Raw genomic sequence first — 24,342 nt, 5'->3', positions numbered from 1 at the left:
AGACATCGGCAAGGGGCAGACGCCCTTCACACCTCCAGTGCCTGCTCCGGGACTCCCGCGCCGGGGGGCTTTGGAACAGCTCTGTGGGACACTGGAAACGTCTTAGGGGAGACGGCAGCAAGAAGAGGGGGGTTAAACCTCCGCGGTTAAGCGGGAGACGCTGGCCCGGTGGGCTGAGCACCACGCAGCTTTCCAGCCGAGACAGCGAGATGTTCTCCTCTCCAAACAAACCTCACGTCTCCCACCGCAGAGAGTTAGACGACCCCGGTTAATCCGATCAACGCCAAACCTGCCTGCACGACGTTAGCCCAGCAAACTGCTGCGAATTAGTCTGAACCGGCAAAGGGTTCGCGGGCTGCAGCGTTTTCACCCACCATCTGCTCCTGCTCTCAGTTTCTCTTCTCCCACCGTTTGGCCACGTGCAACCAAGTCTGTAGAAACTTTCGCTGCATCCGAGGCAGGCGGTGGTCCCTGGGGAAGGGCAATGCCCCCGGCTGCCAGCAGCGGCCAAACTCCATCACCTGGCCGGGAGCTGGGGGAAGGAGCTGGAGGAAGGATGAGCCAGACAACACCTTCTGCAGATGTCCACTGAACAGAGACAGGCCGTCCTGACCTGCCAGTCAAACCAGATACCCAGACAGGGATAAGGGCTGGCCACACGGATCCTCAGCTGGGGCATGAGAGCTGCTGGCAACAGTCGATTGTGTTTATTCAGATGAGAGCAATTTTCATTCCCTTTTGCTCTTGACAGGCCCAACCTGGAGGCCTCCCGCGCCCTCCCGCCAACAACAACACAGGGGAGGGCAGGCAAGCGTATCTATTTCCAACTGAGCTGTTGGCTGGTCTTGGGGTTTGCTGGGTTCACCGGACCGTTGATTCAATTCCAGGCTGCAATTTGAAGCTGGGGTTAGGATCTGAACAGAAATCCTTCCCCATTCTCTAAATAACCATTAGCTGGTCCCCAAAATCAGTGAATGTGAGGAGGGAAATGGTCTCCTGCTGCAGGGACCAAGGCCCCTCTTGGATGGCGGAGGTGGTCGAGGGCTTGCAGCATCTCCTAGATGTGGGCTCTGAGATACTTGAGCTTGGATGGGAAATATTCCTCTTTCCTCAGCGACTGCAGGGGACTCAGTCAGTAGGGAAAACACTAAGTAAATCAAAAACAGCTCTAGGGTTTCCAGCTTGGCTGGATTATTTCTCGTTCCCTGAAATCCCCACAAGGAGCCCAGTATCTCTGCCAGTGGCCTTTCTCGGTACATTGATGCCCCCATGGGTGACGATGCTCTGTGGTCTTTGGAGGATTGAACTTTGGCTTATCCCAGCACAAAACTGCAAAGAAAACCAACTCCATAAGGGGAATCTGCCCTGGGTCCTGGCCTCAGCACATTTCTCCAGGAAAATATCCTTAAGAAGGAAAGGGGAGAAGGAAGCCTGTCCTCAGGCTTGAAAAGGGAACACGCGATCATACAACCTCCAGCCCACTACGGTAACGTCCCCGCCTAAGCATCTGCCCTGGGGTACTCGCCACCCCTTCACTGCGGTACCTAAAATGCTACAACAAGCAGCCTCCCTTCACAACCAAGAGATGACCAGGTGGTTGCAAATGCACAAACACGGGTAGTTTGGAGGCCTGGGCCTGTCCAGAGGGGCCAAGTCAGCCCTTCCCGTGAGAAAGTCAGCCTGGAGCTTCGGATGAGCCCGGCAAAGCTCAGACACGCCTCCATCCCTAGGCAAGTCCCCTGGGACCACTGGCAGGGGACACGGCTTTTCCTGACCCCTGCTTTCCTCGGCACCAGGCAGGACAGAAATAGCACAGGGGACAAGGACCGAACCAGAGAAGTCCCACACTGACCCTCCCGTCGCCCAGGGCCTGGAGGGGGACAGCAGCTCTCCTGCACTGCGACTGTACGATCCCTTTCCAAGCTTCCAGGAGGGACCTTGAACTGGGAGCGCGGCAGTGACCCTGGCCATCAGAAACAGAGCTCTGGAAAAGAAATGATCCGATTTTTCGAATATTTTTCCTTGGGAACTCAGGCTAATGCTAAAAGCAGGAGCAGCTCCTGCGGTCTCTGTGGTCCATGTCTGATGCTAGAGAGGTCATCTGTCCTCCCCGCCTTGATAGCCACGCATCCATCCGAGGCACAGGATCTGCTCGAGCACGGACTTGGCAGTGGGACGGTGCAGATACGAGCGGGAGCCGTTCCCACCCCGCACCACAAGTGGGATGCAGTGAGCTGTACGGATCAGGCACCAAAATCCCCACCGCGCCACTGCTGAGCTTCGCTTCGGGGGCTGCTCCATGGCTTTTGGCACCCCAGCCCTGCTGGGACAAGAGTGCCCGCGGCTATCGCAGCCTGATGGGCCATCAGGGAGTCCTCAGCCGCAAGGAAATGCAAACTCTCCCAGTGCACACAGAGCCCCAAGGACAGTACAGGAGACTGCCACAACAGGCCCTGAGCTCCCATGCTGCGTGGTCCTGGTGTAACAACTTGTTGCTGTCCTACAACCCTTCCACCCTTAGAGAGCCCTGCTGCAGCGCTGACAAATTCACTGGGAGCTTAATAATGCCGTTTGCTTTGATTTCACATGCTAGGGCTAAATAACGCCATTAGCCTCTTAGCCATCAAAGAAAAAAAACATGTTTCTAGCTCTCAGACTTAGTGAAAAGCTCACAGAGATCCAAGAATGAATCACAACCCAGAAGGAACAGGAGCAACAAAAGCAGATGTAAAGAGAAAGCGTTTCATGATTGCCGGCCAGCCCCGATGCTAAAGAGGCGACTCGTGATTTGTGAACGCCTAGAGATGGAGAGAGTATCCTTCATCCGTAAAGGGAGTGAATAAATAAAACTTTGTATGAGGCCTATAGAGATAACTTGAAGTGAGCGCGAGACAATGTTTTTCCAGCTGAATACAGTTTTGCCAGTGTTTTGCAGGCCTGTTTCAATTTGATGAAAAAATCTATTTGTGATCAGGAAAGCAGCGCGCTGCGGGAAGGTTAGCACCTTTCACCGTGCCTTTTCTCTCCCCGCAGATCCCGTCTTATTTGTAAAGTCAGAAGGAAATATTTCCTCCTGTGAGTATTTGCTTTTAAGAGGGATTCTGAACTTCTGAATTTAAGAGGAAACTGAGCGCTGGAGCATCGCACGTAGACGACGGCCCCCCGAGCACAAGCAGCCCTCTCGCACCTTCCTGTAGTGCAAAAGTCGACCGGCAGGAAAACCTCCCTAAAAGAGCTTTTTCTAACGGGAAAGAAGAAAAAGAGCAGTTTTGCTAAGGCTACTTCCACGCAAAGCATCATCTCTCCGAAGATAGGAGCTTTTCCCAGGGAGACGGCCGGGCCGGAGCGCGGCGCGGCTGGGAAAGCTTGCAAGGTGGGCTGCGGAAAACCGGCTGGCGGCTCCGCAGACAACGCCTGCCTCCTTCCAAAGCAAACACGCGGCTGCCACCGAGGCACGGCGGCACGCGAGGCGGATGCTGCAAACGGAGGAGTAAAAGCAGCTGGAAGAGGGGACTGGAAACGCTCTGTCCCTTAACCCTCGCTGCTCCGGCTTCTCCTGGTCGCAGGGCTCCTGCAGAGAGGGAGAGCCAGGGCGGAGGAGCCGGGCCGGGGACGCCCCGAGGGCCTGCCCGACGCGTGGCTCCTGCCGCAGCAGCCCTGCCAGCCACCAAGCCCCTTCCCCAAAACCTGCCAAACACAGCATCGCTCGGGGAAAGGGGCAGGGGGAAGACCAGCACGCGATATCTCCCCCTACAACCCCCCAACCGCGCTCCCCTCCCTCCCCAGCCCTGGGCTCCATGGACTTGGACATGTTCTTCTCATGTCTCCATGGGAAGAACCCAATGAGAGGAGAACGTGTCCAAGTCTCCCCCCAGCAATAGTCCTGGGTCATCCCAGGACAGGGACATGGACACACACGGCACTAAAAAGCATCTGGTACAACGAAAGAAGAGCTGGGGCAGCACTATAACACTGTGGACGCTGCGTATCTCAGATGGTGCTGGATTTGGCCCTCCCTATCTTGTCCCGGGTTTGCAGTCAGGCTGCTCCCGTAGAAACATGCTGGTGACCCAGGACCAGGAGAAGCGCTGGAGCCTCCACGTCCACCTCGTGCACCGTCCTGTGCTCGAGCTCAGAGCTCGGGACCTTTCCGCGAGCGGCGAGGCCACCTCCCCGGCTGCCCACCCCCGTCACCGAGCGCCGACCGTCCCCGCCGCCCCCCCGCGAGAGCAGCTCCCTGGGGATCCTCCAAGCAGCCGAGTCCCGACAAATGTCACAGCCCAGACGTGACCGAGAAGGTGCGGGGGACCGGCGGCGGGTCAGGGCCCCACGTTATGAGACCCCTCGCTGTTCTCCGTGAATAGCCCCGTTGTCCCTGCCCCGGCCGCAGCCCGGGCACCTCCCCGGCGGGGACGGCAGTGCCGCCTCGGACCCCCGCGGACAAAGGACCCGCCGGAGCGGGTCGGGCAGGGCTGCCTCGGCCCCGGCACCCTCACGGCCCAGCCGGGGAGCGGAGCGGCCTCCCGCCTCCATCCTCTGCCTCCCCTCGGGGCACGCGCCCGGGTTCGCTGCCGCCGGGGGGGCATCGGGCAGGCGTTCGCTTCAAGCTGTCACAAGGGTTTATTTTTCCAGCTACAATAATTTAATTTAGTGGAAATTCTTTCCCTCCTCAACCTTCCTTCCCCCGTAACCAGCCGGTCTCGGGGAAGGGCTGGTCCTCTGGAGGGGAACCAAGCTTGATGGAACATCGGGTCTGAAGGCGCGTGAAAAGCGAGCCCAGGTTATGTCATTTATTTTCCAACTGAGCGTAGCTGGGGGGTGCTTCTTGTATTCTCTCCACCAAAAATGCAAGGCCCAAAATATTGCTGCTGGTGGAATTCACTCTTCCTGATGTCAGAGCAGACACACGGGCGGGGGGTGTGTGCTGCGTTACGAGCTAGCGCGCTTATTTGCCAGTAAGCGTGCACGCGTTTTGTGCGCTCCTGCAACGCTCCTGGTTTGCAAACAGAAACACTGGTTTCACTGTGAGCTAGAGAGGCTCCATTTCTACAAAGTTCGCCCAGCTACAGAGGCTGTGAGCAGTGACACAGCTTTGGACTGCCCAGGGCTTTGCACCTATCTACGTACGCGTGCGCACAAAGCACGCATGCATCGACAACGCGCACAGAGCGGTCTGCAAAGAGCCTGGCAGCCTCTGCACGCGTACACCTCTCCGACGGGACCTGCAGACAGGCCTGCTAGAAGTCATCTTCTGTCCTCCCCACAGCAGGATGCAGCTCTTGCATCAGTACTTTAAACCAGAAGAAGTAAATAACAGAGAAGCATCCTCAAATAAAGATCTGACCCAAATTCAGCTAAAAACACTACGAATGTTTTCCATAGAACGGGTTGAATGTGAATTCTCAGTAGAAACAAAACGCTGCCGTTCCCAGGTGTTGTAGGGTTTGATTCTTTGTCCCCACTGCCCCACGTCCCGGTGCTGGCCCGCTCAGCGGAAACGTTGGAGAGATGCCAGGGAAGAGGTTCGGACAGAGAAATAAGAGAAGGGAGGGAGAACAGCCTGGCCACGCTAAGGAATCTGGATGCTGCCACAACCCGAGCGAATCGCGGCTCTCACAGTCAGCACAGGCAAAGGCGGGACGGGGACAACGTGGACAGACTGATGCTAAAACTCCAGCCGGTCGCAGGCCCGTGGCACGAGCAGAAGGCACTCACCTGCGGTGGCCCCACCGGGCCGTGACCGCCCTCCCGGCGACGGTCCTCCTACAGCAAGTGCCAGCACCAGCTGGGATCCCGTGGGACGTGCAAGGGTTGGACATGCGAGATGAGTCGAGGGTAGTCCGCTCATGGCTTTGGCAACGTCTCCTGAGCCGTAGAAGTTAATAAGCCTGTAAGAAAAAAAAAGAAAAGCTTATAATTTTTTATATCAAGGCTGCCAACTATACATTATGTTTAATAGGACAGTTATTGTATGTTAAATACTGGCATGATTAAAAACATATTTATAGAGGATTAACAGCTCCGCAATGGCTGCCTGTCTGCTCCGAGGCCGTTAAATCTCCAGGAGCATGTTTCTAATCATCTATACAGTAACTATCTTAATAAATCTGAATTAAAGGCATATTTGAGTGCGTGCGGATTCCAGGCTGCACCTGGCGGGTTTCCGTGGAAGGGAACAGGGGGAAAAACAGGCCTAAGAGGAAGAGAGCGGCTACGGACAAGTCCTGCTCGAAGCAAAAACGCCTGCTGCTCGGGGAAGCCCGGCGGCTCGGGAAGGCAGAGACCTCGGTGCCGTGCACGGGGCCCCGGGGCGACGGGCACCCCGCTGCCAGCAACGCGCTGCGGCGAAGCAAAGGTATTCGGCAAAAATAAACGCTGAGGCAGAGCCTGAAATGTTTATTTTCCAGCTCCAGGCCATCCATCCAGCGACACCGCTCCGTTCCAGCGAGTCTCCCTCTGTTTATAGCAGATGATTAATGAAATACAGATTGCCTTTCCCCCGGCGGATGTTGCAGGCACCAGGGGTAAGCAGGAATTTGGGCCTGATCCCCCTTTCCCATCCCACCTCCGCTTGCAGCCGCCGCGCCATCCCGATTGGCCCGGCGAACGGATTTTCTCCCTGCTCCATGCAATCAAAACCAAGATTTATCATTACTCTTTTTTGCATGGGCTTTCCCGGTTCCCCTCCCCAATCCGGGATCTCTGATAACGCGCGAGCGGGATCTGCACCGCGGCTAGCTCGGAGAAGGCAAAGGGACAGAGGACACGACGGACGGACGAGCGAGCCGAAGGGGAGGCGGGTTGAGCATCCCTAGCGTCCTCGCGGCCCCGTTGCATCCCTGCCGCAGCCGGCGCGCGGGCAGCGAGCCAGCCCCGGGCACTGCACCCAATTCCCCAGCTAATCAAGCACCGCCGGGGGATCCTGCCGCGCAAGCACAGGCGAGCCCCGAGGAAGGGCAGAGCATCAATAAACGAGCCCGAACGATAACGACGGCAGCAAACATGCAGCTCTGCGAGGGCAGAACGGGGCCGGACTGAATCCATCCTGCACGTGTCACCCGAACAGCGCTGCCAGGTGCCCCCGAGCGCGGCTGGAGGCAGCCGCAGTTGACACGTTTCCCCAGCGCTTCAAGCTCAAATTGAAAACCTGCCATTAACATGAAAAAAGGAAAAAATAACTTTTCAGAACTCCATACGTTTATATTTTTTTTTCGGCCTTTCCTTCTGATTCATCCTTCTGATATTTTGCTTGGACTCCAACCCTCCTGCATTCGTCCTTCTTCTCAGCACATTTTTGGGCTGCTTCCACCATTGTTCTTGGAAACGCTTTTTTTTTTTTTTTTTTTTTTTTTGTAAAGGACATATATTTAGATATACAACCTGGTCTTCCATTTTAAAAATCCTACCGCAGGCTGGAAGGGAGGAAGCACGTGCAGAAGGGAGCCAGGCCAGAGGGGCACGTGGGATGGGGGGCACGTGGGATGGGGGGCACGTGCTGGTGCGCGGCGGGTGCGGGCCGGGCGTGCATGCAACCCGTGCATGCAATGCATGCATGCAACGCGTGCATGGGGGTACACAGCTATCTCCACGCCGGCGTCGTGGGCGGGATGTTTGGCTGTGGGTGGCATCCGAGGGCTCCACGTTCAGTGCAGCAACGTCTCCCAAAAGCTTTGCCAGTACAAACAGCGTGCTGTTTTACGCCTCGATCCCTGTTTCCTTCCCGTAGCCCCTGGAGGGGCCGAGAGCCGGGCTCCAACGCGGGACCAGCACCCTGCTCTTCCCTCGGCAGCCTGCTCCAGCCCCGAGCGTGACTTGAGGTCAGTATTTCCCTAAATCCTGCAACGTACCCAAATGCATTTGCAGTAAGGGCTAGGGGCTGCATGGGCTGTGCTTGCCCCATGCTGACTGTGCGCTGGCTCGGTGCCCCCCGGCCCAGACCCGCGTGGAGGGGGTCCCCGGCTGCGGGGGGGGCAGCACACTTCGCCAGGGCAGCGTGGGGGGGGGGGCAGGGGTGAACAGCCTGGTTTTAATAACCCCCGAGCACTCAGCCCGCACCCAAACATCTCATTTGGAGCAGGCAGGTTGGAGTCCCAGCAGCGCTCGCAGGCTTTTCATAAACACACTTTAATAATCGTCATCAAGAATTTTAATACCGAGCGCGCTGCCTGCCAGCAAACGCATTTACGCCGTCAGCTGCCGAGAGCACCAGCCTCGCGCCGCCGCGCCGCACCAGCAACACCAGCACCCTCCCTCCTGCACAGCCCGTCCCTCCTTTCCTTCGTCCGAACGCGCTGCTTAGGAAAGCGCCGGGGATGATAAACCCTGGCAGGGGCAGGTGGTGCGAAAGCCTCCCCGCCCAGGTGCTGCAACAGCCGATGCCAGAGCAGCGCGCGGCGATGCCCCGCATCCCTGCCCGGGCTGGACCGCAGCTCCCTGCATCCCACGCTGCCGCAACCGCGGGTTCCCTGGCAGCGACCTGCTGCCGTTCCCACGTGCGACGGGGACGGGGCGAGTGGCGGCTGCCGAAGGGCTGGAGCCGCAAATCATGGGAACGACGGGGGGGCTCCGCTAGCTCGCGACACGGTTACGAAAGCTTTTTCTTCACAACAACGATTAAGGGGATCAGAAAGATATTTCCTCGCTGGCTGTGCTTTCCAACCATCACGGGGATTAGTTGAGGACTTAACCATCCTCCGATGCATCAGGTTTTGGTTGCTGCCAGAGGCAAAATACCCGATTTGATCTACCCCAGCCCCCCTGGCCCGCTGGCGGTGGGAATCGCATTTTATAGCCTTTTTCCCAGCAGCTGAGAACGCTCCTGCCGGGGAGAGGAGAGGTAGAGAGAAGGTCGCTTGTTCTCGAGGAAACCCCCCAAGAGGCTCCCGAGGGCTCAAGGGGCCTTTTCACCCCGCCGCGGCTCGCGGGGAGCAGGGGCCAGGCGGCTGGGCAGTTTCGGAGAAACCTCCACCTTTGCCACGTGCCGCCCCGGGCGGTCGCTTGCAACCAGGAGCCGCCCCTGCCACCTCCTCGCCGTCGCGCTAATGGAAGGAGAAGAGGGAGAGCACCCTAAAACCCAGCCCTGGGGCACCACGGAGCGGCTCCGGGCACCCTGCACCAAGCTCACATCGCTGCTGCTCTCCCGGGGCTCGGCTTTCCCCCGGCCCGCGGCGCGGGATGTTGTACCTTGTTTGTGTTTCTATGGTATCACCCTGCCTGCTGGCTCCCCTCCCGCAGCCCCCCCTCCCCGGCGAGGTTAATTTCTAACATGAAGAACGGCCTCCCAAGAGCAACTGCGGTTGATTTAAAATAATAAAAATGGAAATCTCAGATTTGATGACTAATCCCAGGAGACCGGCTTAAATTAGTGCTAAGCAATCGGCCGCAAAAGACCAGAGGAAAATTCCTGCTGGACTTCTCTCCTCGGTCCACTCCCCGGCTTCATTTTCCATCCCCAGCTCCTTCCAGGCTGCAAACATATACAGTGTTGCCGTGGCAACCCTGAGACGAGATATATGTATATGAAAAAGCGAGACAATCTCCTTGCTCGGTCATCGCCGGGAAGGTGGAAAACGTAAATCTAGTCTGCTCTTCAAGCAACGCCAGCCCGCACCCGGACGTCCCCGCGGCCCTGCCCGCCCGACGCGCGCCGGCTCCGGGTCCCGCGTGAGCGCGTCCCCCTGCTCCCACGGGCACCTGCCCGAGGGAGGATGCGCAGGGCGTTCCCACGCACCCCACCCCATGCACTGCCCTCTCGCACTGAGAAATCAGGAGATTGGGGCAAAATCCCAACGTGCTGCGTGCACAGAGGCGCACTGCTTATTCCCCCGTCTCCCAGGAGCCGCCGGTCGTTTGCAAATCCCCAGTTTAGAAATAAGCTGGCTTTTGTGCTCCGGCCCAGACCCGACGCTGCGCAGCCGAGCTAACGCACGGACACCATCCAACGGCGTCCTGTCTACACTACACTCGGTCGCCGAAAAGTCCCCATGTCTCCCGGCTCATCTGGACATGCAAAACACACAGGAATTAAACACGCTGGGAGTTCAAAGCCAGGTATCTAGTCCAGAGCCTGACGTGTCCGTAGCTGTCCCATCCTTACGCCACCGTTACATCCCGCTCTTGCAGGGCCCGGCTCGGCGCTGCTCCATGCGGTGCAATCCTTCCCAGAGGTGGGAATGCTTCGCAGCCCACCACTCCCTTGAACGGCAGCGCAGCCGGCTGGGACCGGGCTGTCCTGCAACCGCGCAGGGGCACGGATGGACCCGGATGGACATCTCCTGCAGCAATCATCACGAGTCCTACCTTTCCTTAAACCCCCCCTTAGGCGCGCTTTGGAGGAGCACCCGCATTCCCGGCCATTCCACCCCTTAGCTTTGCTCAGGGCGAATCCCAACCCTGCGCGTTTCGCCTGCGTTATCCGCAGCTTTCCTCCCCGAGCGCACACCTAAGGACCTGCCCGACCTGCGAGCAATTAAAACACGAGGTCTCGTGAACGCCGGGTGATGTCTTGGCTGCAAAAAGACACGATGAAAAGATCGACTCCCCCCGCTCCACCTCGGCACCAGCCCGGACTTCCCTGCGAGCTCTGCCGTGCACCGGGGCCATCGGAGCCCTCCCGACTCAGACGCTTCCCATCTGGAGTCAATCGCTTCATCGGCCCCCTAAACCCGCGGCATGCGCCTGATTGATTAAAGCACGAATAACTGCGTACAAAATCCAGTCGCTGTAAGGACGTCTCCAAAACGGGGAAAACCCCAGGGCCAAGGGGACCACTCGTCTGGGTCATGGACACGGCTGGTTTTCCTCCAGCCGTCCCTGGCCTCCTCCCCAGAGCCAGTATCCTGCGTGGGGCCCGGGCAGCACCGTTTCTCCCTGCCCAGCCGTACACCCTTCGTGGGCAGGGTTCAGGGATAACTGTGTTTTGGGAAAATCTGGGCAGGCACTGCTGACGTTCTGGTAATAAAACAAGGCACAAAGGGGCTTTTGGTCCGGGGCAGCTGCTGCCCTGATGGAGCAGCAAGAAGGACAAACCTCCCTTAGCTACCCTAACATGGGAGAGCGTGAACCGAGATGGAGGCTCTTGGGGGGCAACTCCTTTAGCTCGGCCACCAAGCCCTTCACCTGGAATGCCATAAAAAGCTTTAATTGAAGTTCTGGCTTCCTTAAAATCAGTGCGAGTTTTGCCACAGGCCTCTGTGGAGACAAGAATTTGCCCCTCAGTTCCAGGCCCACCGGCACCTTTTTCTCTCAAGTTCCACCTTGGAGACTTGCTCCTATCAAGCAAAGGATGTTCTTGCAACCAAAACCTGCTCTGCTGTGTCAGGGCCATAACCAGCACCGCTCTCAGGCTCCTCCATCTACATGTTGTCTGCACCTAAATAACCGAGTCTTGCAGCGCAAGTGCGGTTTGCAGAGCTGGGATGGCAGCGCTGAGGCGTCCTGAGAAACTTCCTTCAGGAACAACTTTGAAATGCAAAACCGGGAGAGCTGAGGACGGAGCATCGTCACTCATGAAGACAAGGTGATATATGTTTTGCCAAAGTGTGAAAAATATTTATATATAAATACAAAATGCCTCTCCTTCCCTCTTTAATTTGCAATTCCCTGTGCACTCAGGACCCCAAACTGCATTTGTGGAAATGGTTGCTAGAACAAGCTGATTTCTGCCGTTAAAATGTGCCAGTTCTGGGGCACAGAGAAGATGAAGTGAAAAAAAGGGTGGGGAGTACATGATTTGATCTGCTTTTTAAGCAGTAACACTTCCACTGAAAAGCCCCACAAACTATAATCTGTAGGGTGGAGCAGGATTAAGATCATAAATAACTCCCAAGAAAGAAAAATGATGCCCTCTTTCACAGGCGGGTCACATGTTAACTTTAAGGCCAACAACAGTTAAAGAAAAGATAAAATAACTGACTCCAAATATCACCACCTTTCATCCAGAAGAATTTTTTTTTTTTTTTAAATGGGATTTGCAGCAATCGCTTCTGCTAGGGCTGCAGCATGGCCACCGTTGGGCTGGGATGCAGCAGCGGCTGCGCAGCGCAGGCCCCTGCTAAGGGGATGGGACATTCGCCCCACTAAAACGATGAGCCAGAGGTGCAGCAGCTATTGGCCATAAAGCGCCTGGAAGGGACACTGAGCCCTGCGGTTCAGGCCATAAGCCAGCTCCAACTGGCAGAGATCGGGGAGGCCTGACGCGGGGGCCGTGCCGCCTGCCCCCTTGCTCCAGGCACTTGGCCTTGGCTTCTGGGAAAATCAGCACTTGCCATGGGCGGAAAGGGGATGCCGCAGCAGACGCGTGCCGGATCCGGTCCGGCTCCACCATCCCTTGGTTCTCCGCGTTTCTGATAACCCAGAGTCCTGGGTTTCCACCACGAGATGTGCAATGTGGCGTCCTGTCCTGCCCGAGCGAGCCTTTCCCGTGAAGGATGAACTGATAAAGGCTTAAGATCAAACCTGTAAATCCTACCCCAAAGTGCGGGCTTCGTTTTCCCGAAGTGGATCGACGCCAGAGCCCGAGAGCAGAACCAGGTGCTGCGCTGAAGCAGGAGCTTTCTTCTTGCTCTCGCAGGCAACGCTGATGATGGGCAGAGGTCTCCAAGGCTTTCCATCTCTGGATCGATCCCTGGGAGTTAAGGCGCAGGTGGAATTTTAGGTAGTTGGGATGTATTTCCTCAAACTGGAATTTGGGCAGGAGTCCAAGACTAACACCCCCCACCCCCTGCCTCCGCTCCTGCAAATAGTGCCGAGGGCTCTTTAACGACCACGAGTGGTCTAGGCCTGGGTTAATGTCTTATCCATAAGCTATGCACTATTTCCTTTTAAAGACAAAATAGTTGGAATACCTCTCTTTTTCTCTTCAAATTGCAGTCGTGGCGGCTAAAAATGCAGCCTCTGCACTATTTCCATATGTGGCACCGACACTGAGAAGTGTCCGTTCCCTGGGAGTCCCACCTCTTGAATTTTTATGGGAACTCCAGCGTTATCAAGTTTATAGCAGCGCTAATACCCACAGAGATAAAAGCAGCCTCCTTGTTATCATCAGAGCTCAGCAAGGCTGGGAAAAGAGGCTCCCCGGAGACTGCTGGTCATGTCTCCGACGTCTCAGCGTAGCCCGGGCAGGTTTTTTTTTTTTACGCAGCCACATCTCCCCGTCCTGCCACCGAGGTGACACGTGGAGCGCCGACTTCCAGCGAACGCTCCCCGGGGAGCCCGAGCCTGAGAACTGGCCTCGAGGCAGCCGTGGTGATCGGATTTGGTGCCGAGACCGTGTCCCATGCAAACACACGGGGCGTCCGTGCAAAACAAGACGCCAGCAAAGCAAACCCCGTCCCAAGAAAGAAAATCCCCCCCCTCGGCAAGCAGCAGAGCAGCAGCGGTGCTTTTCCTTGGCGCAGAGTGAGACGGGAGAAGGGGGCTCAACCAGGACGTGCAGGAATGCGTTAGGGGTGAAAACTAATTTGTCAGCTTGAAACGGTATCACAGACCAAAGAACATTCCCAGCTAGATCTCTGCAACATCCAGGAAGGCTCAGAGTGATTTAAGAGAATTAGTAAGATTGGACCTAACTATTATCTCGGTTCTGAACACCATGGAAATCTGGGAAAGTCCAAGGGCAGGTCTGGACCCAACGCCGACTCCAGCCTGTTCAGGAAATTATGTCTTCTTCCTGTGGCAAAGTTTGATTAACATTTTTTCCCCCTTCTTTTAAGTTCCTCAGACCTTTGTTGAAAAAAAATGAACACAGAAAAGCCAAAAACATTTGTTTTCTGGCACCAGAACTTCTCTTGGGAGGCTAATTCCCACGTAATGGATCTCATTGCTGGGAGATACAGCTTTAGATACAGAAAATGCAACAGGCAGACCGAGCACTGGAATGTCCTCCGTGGTACGGAGCAGACGGGGCTCGGCTGCGGCGATTACAACGGGAACCCTTTGCTGAGGTTCGAGGATGCAGACTGACACCGGGGTTTTCTGGCTGCCAGTGCGCAATGCTTTCCTAAGTGCCAAAGGGCCATAGGAGCCCTTAATCCTAATGGGATTTGAGGCTTAGTTGCTTAAGCAATTTGGAAACGTGTCCCGGGACTGATTCTCACATCATGTCAGTGCAAGGGTGCGCGCATGAACTGGCTTCAATTTAAGTGAGGAGGGACAACACCGACCATCTCTCCCTCCCCTCCAAGTATTATTGCACACTGATCCTTGTAGGGAACAGGGATCCGGTCTTTTGCTAGATGGTCCCAGCGCTATGAGGCCCCTGTCTTTGATGTGAGTTGCTAATTGCTACTATAATGTCACCACTACGGATAACAAAGAGCTGGAAAGACTATGGCAACAACAAGCTTTCCATCCATCTATTCAGAGCACAGACATCATCTACATTTCTGGAAGAGCTCAAGCACTCAGGTCTCCAGAGGTACGTTGTCAGCAGGGAAACAGATGACATGGTTTGATGTCTCATGCTGCACTCAATACTATAAAATTTATGTATATCCATACTACCACCTGCACATCTCTCTCTACAGATATGTATATATATAAAAAACAGAAAGAAGGAGATATTATATTCCTGGAAAAAGTGCTCACTAAACCCATTTCCCCTTCAAGCAATTCCTAAAAACATCAAGTATAAGGATTAGGCAAATTATAACAAATAAGGCTTTGCAGAAATTTCTAACAATGCATTTTTTCCGTGGGGAGATCCCCCTTCTGGTTTTTGTAACCTCAGTGGTGTGAAGAGGAAAAAAAAATAAAAAAACAAGCCGATAAAAAGGGGCACTCTGAAACCTCTGTCTCCACGGTTTACAGAGAAGTAGCCTCTGCTCAATCTCTGCGCGTGCAGCTAGACGTGGCTGCGCGCACGGGGTACGAGGCAGAGGCACGAGCAGCCCCGCGCTCCCGATGGTGCCAGCTTCTCACCGGGGCTGCAACGGCACCAGCATGGCCAAGATTAAGGCACTGCAGAAGTCAACCACCCGGCAAGGTGATGGGGCTGTTTTCATGCTGATGGTTTCTCTATAGCTGTGCTGAGATAAGAATTTGCTCTGTTAGATGCTCCAAATAAGCACATTAAAGGACAGCTCCTGTCCCAAAGGTGTAAATATAGACATTAACCCTCCTCATTTGCAGGCAGGGAGCTAAAATGCAGAGGGAGATGCTCACAGCATCCCTGCAAGGAGGCCCTGGAAGAACCAGGCCCCGTCACACGTCACATCTCTTCCAATGTCCTCCTTGCAAGGCTACCAGCTGCAGCGTAAGGGCTTGTTTTTCTTAGCGACAACACGCACAGCAATCCTGCTTTTCCATCGTGCTTCCCGGAGGAGGACTGCAGGGCCTGCTGCAGGGACCTGGGCAGACGGCGCTCGCCAAGCGAAGGGGCTTTGGGCCCTTCTAGCTGGGTTTGGCTGCTCTCGCTCCGCGCTTACCGCCGCCCTCTTGCCATTGCACATCTGAAACTCAGCTCAAAAGCAAATAAATAGAGGGAAGGAAAGTGAGAGAGGGGGGAGAAAACCCAACTCCAGGTACTAAAAGCCGAGCTTTGTATTTTCGGTTATGCTCAGCATTGGCCATAAACCCTGCCAGTTACGGCTTCAGGTGCGCTCGGAGCGACTCGGAAAATAAAGGCGCGTACTGTGCTCTGAGCCTCTGCTCCGGGTATTTACGAGTCACAGGATCCCCTGACCAACGCGGGGCGGGGGGAACCCGCTAACAGGCCAGGGGGAAAGGAAAAACCCCCTTCCTGAGAGCACCGCGGTTTCACGTGCTGCCCATTGGTTTCTCGCCTGCCCCGATGCCGCACATGTTTCCAATCGGCACCAAACGCACGAGCGCGTTATGCACATGGACGGGTCTCCTCCAGTGTCCCCACCTTCCCATTTCCCCTCTGGCGCTTTACAGATGTTCGCACAAATCGGCAAAACCTCCCACAGCTGCTTGCAGGCACCTCCCCGGCCACGCGGCAGCAGCGTCCGGCTCCGCGGGCCGGGATGCCCCGGTGCTGCTCCGGTCTCACCAGGCCAGCGCCAGGCTGGGGAAATGGCTCTTGGTGGCACGATGCAACCACCGCAAGTGCTCAGGTCTCAGCACAGCGCAAAAACCCTTTCTGCATCCCTAACACACATGCCCACGGTCAGCCTTGGTCAGCAAACGCAGGACAGATCAGTGTTATTGCTGATGTCCTGGAAAACTGAGGCCTGGAGAGGAGAAAGGACATGCTCCATGATCCAGGGGATGCTGCGGAGAGCTGCTGGCAAAACCCACATCCTTTCTTCCCCAGTCTTGCTACTGATAAGTCAATCCTCTACAACGACCTGTATGGAAGACGATTTTTCAAAGGAACCTAAGAGAAACAACACAAGTCCCAGCCAGAGAATGAACCACCAGCAGCCCTTTCGTTTCAGCCAGCAAATACTCAGGCCCAGCAACAGGGATTGGGACAAACGAGCACCAGGAGCCCAATCTTCTGAGACCTTCACACCAGAAACACCCACCGCGATGCAGTTTCCCTGCTGTATTTTCACATGTCTCAACAGCAACAGCAGCAAAAAGCCCGGCTTAGAGCTCTTTGATGTGTTTATAAGCTCTCCTAAACGCCAATTTGCATTTGGATTGACGATCTGGGTCACTGCTTGGTCTGTCAAGAAATGTATTTTGTTTCTGTGAAAAATGTCAGTGAAAAAGAAAATGTTTCCTTTGATATTTCGCTTTAAAAGTTTTCAGGTTTCCTTTGAAAAGAATCTGCCAGAAGCCTGTAACAGGAGAAATATCCAGTTTGGACGTTTCTAAAAAAACTTTTATTTGAAAATACATTTTTTTCTCCCTAGGACCCCTCTCGCCTCGTCTTCCCCTCCCTCTGCTTCAATGGCAAATCGTTTCCACCTCCAGATTAGCGTATGCTCAGTCCAGATTAATTCCCTCATTTGTGCCAGGCGCAGATTTAGTTTCAGTGGATCCAGACCAAGATGACAACACAGGTCACTCGTTCGAGGCACTTGGCTACTCTCATCCCGCGCTGAGTATTGATCCGCGCCAACTCACAGATCTACCACGTTGTCCCCCTATTTCTAGTCCCTTCTGTAACCACTGCAGAAACTAGGCACGCAGCAGCCTGGACTTCTCTGCGTGTCTGGCAAAGGGACAGGGTAATTATTAACTGATGGTGGTAGATCCCAGAAGCCGTAAATAGGGCCAGGATCCTGACTGGGAGAACGCAATGGACTTCTAGAGTGTTGTGTGTGGGGCTAGCAGGGATGTTGATTTTACATGATCTGGTTGAGGGATGCTAATTCATAACAGTTAAAATTTTGGCTAAAATGAAGTGGTTGCTAAAGTCAGAAGGTTGGCTGAAGTCACCTGCTTCAGACCTTCACCCTGACCAGAGACCTGAACATGGGCTCGCGCCCCGCAGGTGAACACTCTGCCCAGGAGCTGTTCCACACAGGAGCTCTCGCCAGCTGCTTTTCTGGAGTTTTTCCACTATGTGCAAACAACTAAATGGTGCCTTGGCCTCTATTGTCCCCAGTCAAGCCCTGGCTTTACTACTGCACTGCCTTTGGGGGCTAAAAACCCAAAAAGCAGGTCCAGAGAGATGCAATAATGGCTCCGGTTCATTGAATCGGTCAAGGTTTGGGCTTGTGCTGCTTTCCTTTTAGGCAGGGACTTGCCTGCCGAAGAGCTCTGCCCACTTCACAGACACCTTCTCAACCCGGGGTCACCAATCCTGCACGCTCAGCTGCGACTGCCGAGGTTTCTGCAGCCACCTGGGCGCAACCACTAAATACATCACGCAGCCGTCTGCACCACAACATGCAAAAGGAAAACAGGCACGGGGAGGGCAGTTCTTTCTCAAGGGTCTCTTCATTTTGTTTTCTACCCTGCAACACGCAGCCACACACCTCCTGCTCTTTCCTCGTTGCACTCTGGCTAATCCCTGCCTTGCTCCACAACAGCCTTCTCCTACCTGTAAATCACAGTCCTTCCCTGTGGTAGCAGGAGATTTCCCATCTGCGTGGGCACTTCTGGACCCAGAGCCATTAAATACAAGGCAGCATATCAGGATCTTTGTAAGAAGGGGGGGGGGTCAAATGTATTTGGGGAATTTATCTGGGACCCGCTGGGGTTTCCCTGTTCTCTTTCGACGCTCCGTATGATCCCACGCGCTGCCCGTCAGGAGCACTAAGCGACGTGGCCGACATCTGTTGCGTGCTTGTCCTCTCCTCCTCTCCCCAGCTGGAGCAGAAAGGCAGGGCAGTACCTAATTGTGCAATATGTTAATAATTACAGTTATTACCATAAACATTATTACGCCTCAGCATAGCATCGGCACCGTAGACCAAAGCGGAATCTGGCCCAATTTACCCATTTCCAGGCCGTTTCAGCAGCACAGCTGAAAGGAGAGGAAGCGATGAGTGAGACCAGGCAAGAGGGTCCCGGCCCTGCTCCTCGGCCACGTCACCGCTCTGTGCCTCCGCTTCGCCATCGGGAAAGGAGAAGCTCTCAGCCGCGAAGCGCTTTGGACTTGGCACTACTGAAAGGCCGGTTACTAAACCTGTCTATGGCTCCAAATCCCTACACAAATGATATTTTGCAGGATGTTCTGAGCCACCAGTAAAAGTTTCCCTTGTTTTCATCTTCCCAGTAGCTCCCAGCCACGGCAGCAGAACACTGTCCTTCTGCCAGGCCAGCCAGAAAAAACAGGAAAAGCCACAAAAATCTCCCGAGAAAGGTTTCGCATAGGGCATTCCCGTGTGCAGCCACTCTGCACCAGCACGCACGGGGTTTGCCGTGTAGCCAGGCTGGGTTGCAGGCAAAACACCTCCAATTTGGAGACTTGAAAACCAGGGGAAATAAGGGGCGGGGGGGGGGGGGGGGGGTCTAGCTGAGAAAAACCAACAGAATGATTTGGGCTGAACCAGAAACACTCTCCTTCAATTATTAAGCTTTTAGGAACTGCCAGCAGACCACAGAAATAGTTATTCACACAGGTCAGGCTTTGTGTACCTGACCCGGGAAACCTCGCGGAACGCAGGATTTAAGACTTCCTGAAAACTATGTCAAAGCGAGGTTTTTCAGATGGGGTCCTCACAGTCACCAGGCACTTTTCAACAGTTTTAACCTCAACCTGAAGAGCTGCAGATGCAGACGTGGTTCCCTTACAGCCACAAACCTGTACAGCGCAGGCCAAGGTTTGCTCTAAGATTGACTCGCATTGGTCCCGAGCAGCTGGGTGCTGATGGGGAAATTTGGGTGGCCCTTGCTGCAAACGGGCACCCACTGAAGGACTGGCATCCCCATGACCTACTGGCCTGGGCACCAATGCAGTAGCTATAGCCTTGAGGAAACCCACCTGAGATGACAACCCAGCAGTTCAGAGCTGAAAAACCAGAGCAGCCTCCCAAAACAGCCCCAGAGCAAGCCAAAAAAGCCAGTTGGCTCCAGGCAGTGAGCTCCACGAGGCTCCCTATTCGTCCCCAATATATCTGGGGAGCATCCAGCTCTGCAAAGCTCTCAGTCGTCTAACTTAAAGGTAGTGCCTTTAACCAGGAGGGATTTTATTTTATTTTTAAAAACCATTACTGCCCTCAGAGTGCATTTGCCCAACCAGAAAAGAAACCACAGCATATAGGTGCGAGCAAGCTGGCTTCCCCTGCACAAACAGGGCAGCAAACACAGAGCTCACGCCTATAATTTAAGTAGGGCTTATTGCTGAGCATACAGTAGATTTGCAGCCTCCATGGTCAAAATGGGGGGGGGGGGGCAGAAACTTTCCATGTGGGTCAAAAGTCACCGACTTTTTGGAGAGTTTGCAGAAAAAGACAGATGTAAAGCAAACAACTGCTTTGGGCCAGCTGAGTATTGTTTCCAATTTAAAACTAATCTATTTCACTGTTTCATTCTTTTGACTTGGTAGTTTATTCTTTTAGTTTAGTAGAACATTTTATTCTTTTAGTCTGTCAATTTTTTAAAAATTCCTATACAGAAAGAAGGGTCAAAGGGGCTTATTTTGAAAAATGCCAAAGCAAAACATTTCTACATTAAAAAAATGACCTCTTTCTGGCCAAAACCTACTTGCCAAATTAGACTGGTATTTGTGAGTCATTTCTCCACCACATTTTTTAGTGAATTTACTATTCGTCAAAAAAAAAGTCAACGTGACTCTAATGAGAACAAATACACATTCAGTTCACGTAAACATACTTGGAGGAAAAAAAAAAAAGGTATTAGGAAGAGGGGCCTCACCTTCCACTTTGCTCTTTTCAGCACCGGTCCCTGCACAAACTGGCTGCAAAACACAGCGGCACAGAGATAAAATGCAGCAGAAACCCAGAGCCCTCCCTTGCTATACGCCTTTCTACAGCAAGGCGTCAAGAAACGCAAGCGAGTCTCATGGAGCAAAGCTATTCCCATAACGTATTCCAGCAGATATGCTTTTAGGTTTACTTCAACCTCAGTGTGGTACAGCAAATGCAATTTTTCAGGGACAAAGTCACCGGTAACACGCTAGTGCTGGGATCCCTCTTTCGAAGGCGAGACAGTCTGGCTGTTAGCAGAGTCTTGATATATATTTTTCCTCCCTTCCTGCACCACCACCCTCAAGCAACCCTACTACTTTAGAGAGACTTCCTCCTCACTCAGATTTTTGAGAAACTGGCTGAAATAAAACCTTCCAACGGGCTAAATTAGAAGAAGAAATGGTGCATCCCAGCACGTGAGGTGTCCAATGCTAAATCACAGCCCCTGCTACTGGAGCAACAAGGGTTTTTTAAAGTCTTTGCTTCTGACTAAGGGGGGGGGGGGGGGAAATGGTGAAAAACAGCAAGGGGTCCACCCAACAGCATGAGAAGCAAAGCATCTCCAGCCTTCAGAGTTAATAAACCACACGTTTGCGCACTTGTCATGTCAAAATAACTCAGGGCAGCTGTGAGGAACGAGCCCAGCACTCGCTCCAGCCATCGAGCCCCTCTCCCCACCGCAGCAGCGAAGGAGCTCGAGGCCGGAGGCACAAGGGGAGCAGCAAGCCCCTCACCAGGATGGACGACGTAGGGTCCTCACTGACCACAGAGGCAACCTGAGACACAAAGAAACACCACGATTCAGACAGTCTACATTCCTTTCAAGTCCCCATGTCTAAAGTTTCCCTCTTGGCCAGGTTAAGCCCTTCAGAGGTACCCAGCCTATAGGAAATATTCGGATTATGGGATTTAGTCTGGCTGAAGCGAGGCCAAAGTGACTTGCCAAGGTGCCTGAGCAGGATACAGCTCCACTATCACCCTGGAGCGCCTGCGTGACAACACCAATCCTCCCCCACAGTTAGTAATTTCTTTTATCTTAATTTTTATTAATTTATCTTCTGTCTGTCCCACTGACCACAAGCTACCCACTGAGCCGGACGGACGAGCCTCTCCCTTTCTTGGTGCACGTCCTCAGAGCGTGCGCCTTGGACAAGCGAGTGCGAAGAGGCATCTTCCCTTCTCTTTCTCCCATGGACCTTCCTCCCTCCAGGGGCTGCAGGCTAAAGTACTCCTTCAAAACTCCCTGGTAGGTCTGCCTAAAAGATGTCCATTAAATCATTTTTTCCTAGCAGAAGATGGTGTTTTCAATTAAATAAAAAAGTTCACAGAAAGCATCTGATTTCCTCAAGAGCATTTGACTTGTTTTATTGGAAAATGAGAAGGCTAAAACCTGAAAACTGAGGAACCCCATTTTGAGCAGAACGTCCTTAAGTTTTGGTCACTAATATCTGACTTTTGTTCCAACAACAGTCTGCATTTTCGTTTTTTCTGACTGGTTTGAATTTTGTATCATCCATAAGCACATCACAAATTAATGTTCTCCCTGTACAGGCAGCACATGGATCTTAATTTTGCATTCAGGCATCTACGTCAGCCCAGAGCCAGGCCGCACAGCCTCCCTGGACAAAGGCTGTGGTCTTCAACTGCCTTCAAACAGAATAAAAATGCAATACTTGAGCATGGCCATATTTACAAGCCAACTAGGGCACGTTACAAGGATAGCGTTTCTCATGACCGAGATGCAACCGGTCCTGTAAGAACACACTTCTGGTTCTGCACTTTGCAGGGGAGATCTCCTTTCCTGATAATAATCGGAGGGACCACACGTAGTCCGATGCCGGTTCGTGGCCACCAGTGTCAGCACTACAGCATAGACTTCCACCCCAAAAGAGGCAGCTCTAAGCTTTCTTTGAAGCTCTCTCTTGGGCCTACTCCATGTTTCCTATCAGAAGATCAGACAGAAAACAGAGCAGCATCTTGGAAAGGAGATGACGACTCCCGTAAGCACAGAGATGCTGTGGACACCAACAGACCCTGTGCTACTCTCCAGCTCCCTGGCTTTCAGATTGACTAGCCTGCCCTGTGCTGCCTAACATCAACACGTGGTCCTTCTCCAAATCCTTCCTCGTACTCTGCTGTTGCAGGCCAGGACTCTATCTTCACTAAGATTGATTAAAAAACACATTTGCAGGGTTAATGGAATATAAAGCTTTAGAGTCAGCTGTTCTCTGAAAATAAATTTCCATTTCTCCCACAGCCCCTGAAGCTCTGCAGCTCAACTAGCACTTTGGTCTCCCCTGAATAATTCATGTCGTTTCCCAGGGTGGTTGTTTTTCTTTTTCCCATGAAGGCAGCCTATGAATACACCTGCTTGTTCTTGATTTTGTTAATGAATAATCCTGAATTATCCATGAAATGCTAAATGGCACCATGATCTCATCAGGCATTAACCATGCATGAGACAAGCTTAGCAACCAGAGAAAACACAGCAGCCCAGGCTGGAGAGCACCTCAAACAACGACGGAGTTTCTGAATATTTAGCAAGGAAACAAAAATATCTTTCTTAGCGATAAGGACATCAGCACCAGGAGAGATCAAAGAGGCTCGGATCAGATGGGCGCTCCATGCGTAGCACTAGGGGATTTCACTCCCACTACTTCATTTATAGTCAATTAGCAGAAATTTCTAAGCACTGATCTGAGTATTGAGGAAAAGCATGAACAATTCAGTAAACAGCTCTGATGCATAAACGCATGAACAATTTATACCCGACACCAATGGGATTGAGGAATTTTTGACCAACTTCAAAAAGTCTACATTTTTTGCTTCTTACTGAAGCCCAGAACCAAAACTAAAAATAGCACAAAAGAAAACAATTCTGCTTTTCAGGCTAAACACTAACTTCTGCTGTTGCAATCGGTAAAAGAGAAAGGTTTGGCGGCTCCAGATTTTTCTGCGAAAAGTGAAGACTTTCTCAGAGAAGACAAGCAACATCTCCTGACCAACTATTGCCTGCCCCGTCACCGCAGGCCACGGTCCCCCCGCCTCTCCTCGCCGGGGGCTGCGTAAGCCGGCAGTGCCTCAGCGGCAAGCCATGGCATGCCCGAGGCCTGTGCCACCGTCCTGGGGACCCCGACGGGCGCAGAGCCACGGCCCCTCGCTAGCCCAGCGCCCGCTGCCCCCGACCCCATCCCATTCCTGCACAAGGGCCGTATCTGGCAGGGTGGCAGCACCTGAAATCTTTGCATTAGCAGAAAGGGCAGTCGAGACAGGAGGAAGGCTGGAGCCCGGACCTCCAGGCGCAGGACCATCCTATTTCACTGCTAGCGATCCCAGGAGCTACCTAATCCACCCCGCAGCCCTAAGAGGGGGGTAAGTGTTTGCAGATGGGGAAACTGAGACACATGGAGGTTTAGGCCCACGGCCACAGAGTGAGTCAGTACCAGAGCCAGGATTAGGATTTAGGAGTTGCTGGCGCCCACGGCTGGGCTGAGCCCATCGGACCACCCTGCCTCCCGCTGCTGCGGCGGGCTCGGGTTTCTGCTCCCGAGGCCCCGGCCGCCTCCCTGCCAGGCGGCGATGCTCTCTGGTCCACCAAGGCCACCCCACACCCTGCCAGGCATCAACCGACCAGGCCAGTGCGCTGCAAAACATCGTATGACATCCGAGGAGGTCTGACAACATGCAACGCAAACAGCTGCGCTCCTGGGCAATATAAGCCAAGAGACAGCAGGTTGCAAGCTCTCTAAACCCTTTGCAGGCACAGATGCAAAATCTGAACAAGAGGAGGGTGGTTTCAGAAGCGCTGAAGGCTCCCAGTCCTGGCTGACTCCACCAGAGCAAGGTCTAAGTGAGATGCTCTTAAAGTTACCTTGGCACCCACATACCGCAGCTGGGCTCAAGATCAGCATTCCCGGCATTGTGCACACACATGGCATGAGTCAGGCCTTGCCAGGAACAGTTTAACAGCTACATCAGCAAACAAACAGTGCTGGGGAAACTGAGGCACCAAGAAAGTCAGAGACTTGCCCAGGGCGAGAAGCAGCCTGCG

General features: G+C 53.7%; 1 protein-coding gene across 1 annotated transcript in view; it reads right to left on the bottom strand.

The window, feature by feature from the left end:
* LOC112981583 (uncharacterized) overlaps positions 1 to 24,342 on the bottom strand; it is a 116,232-nt gene that overhangs the window by 40,054 nt on the left and 51,836 nt on the right. The window contains exons 3-4 of the mRNA XM_064524070.1: positions 12,470 to 12,625; positions 5,716 to 5,888 (exon numbers count right to left, since the gene is read on the bottom strand). Of these exons, the coding sequence (XP_064380140.1) occupies positions 5,716 to 5,888; positions 12,470 to 12,625 (329 nt within the window). The remainder of the gene's footprint in view (positions 1 to 5,715; positions 5,889 to 12,469; positions 12,626 to 24,342) is intronic.

This window comes from Dromaius novaehollandiae, chromosome 21 (genome assembly GCF_036370855.1).
Source record: "Dromaius novaehollandiae isolate bDroNov1 chromosome 21, bDroNov1.hap1, whole genome shotgun sequence".
Lineage (NCBI taxonomy): Eukaryota > Metazoa > Chordata > Aves > Casuariiformes > Dromaiidae > Dromaius > Dromaius novaehollandiae.
The sequence above is the reverse complement of the archived record's forward strand: the minus strand, read 5'-3'. Positions and strand labels throughout refer to the sequence as shown.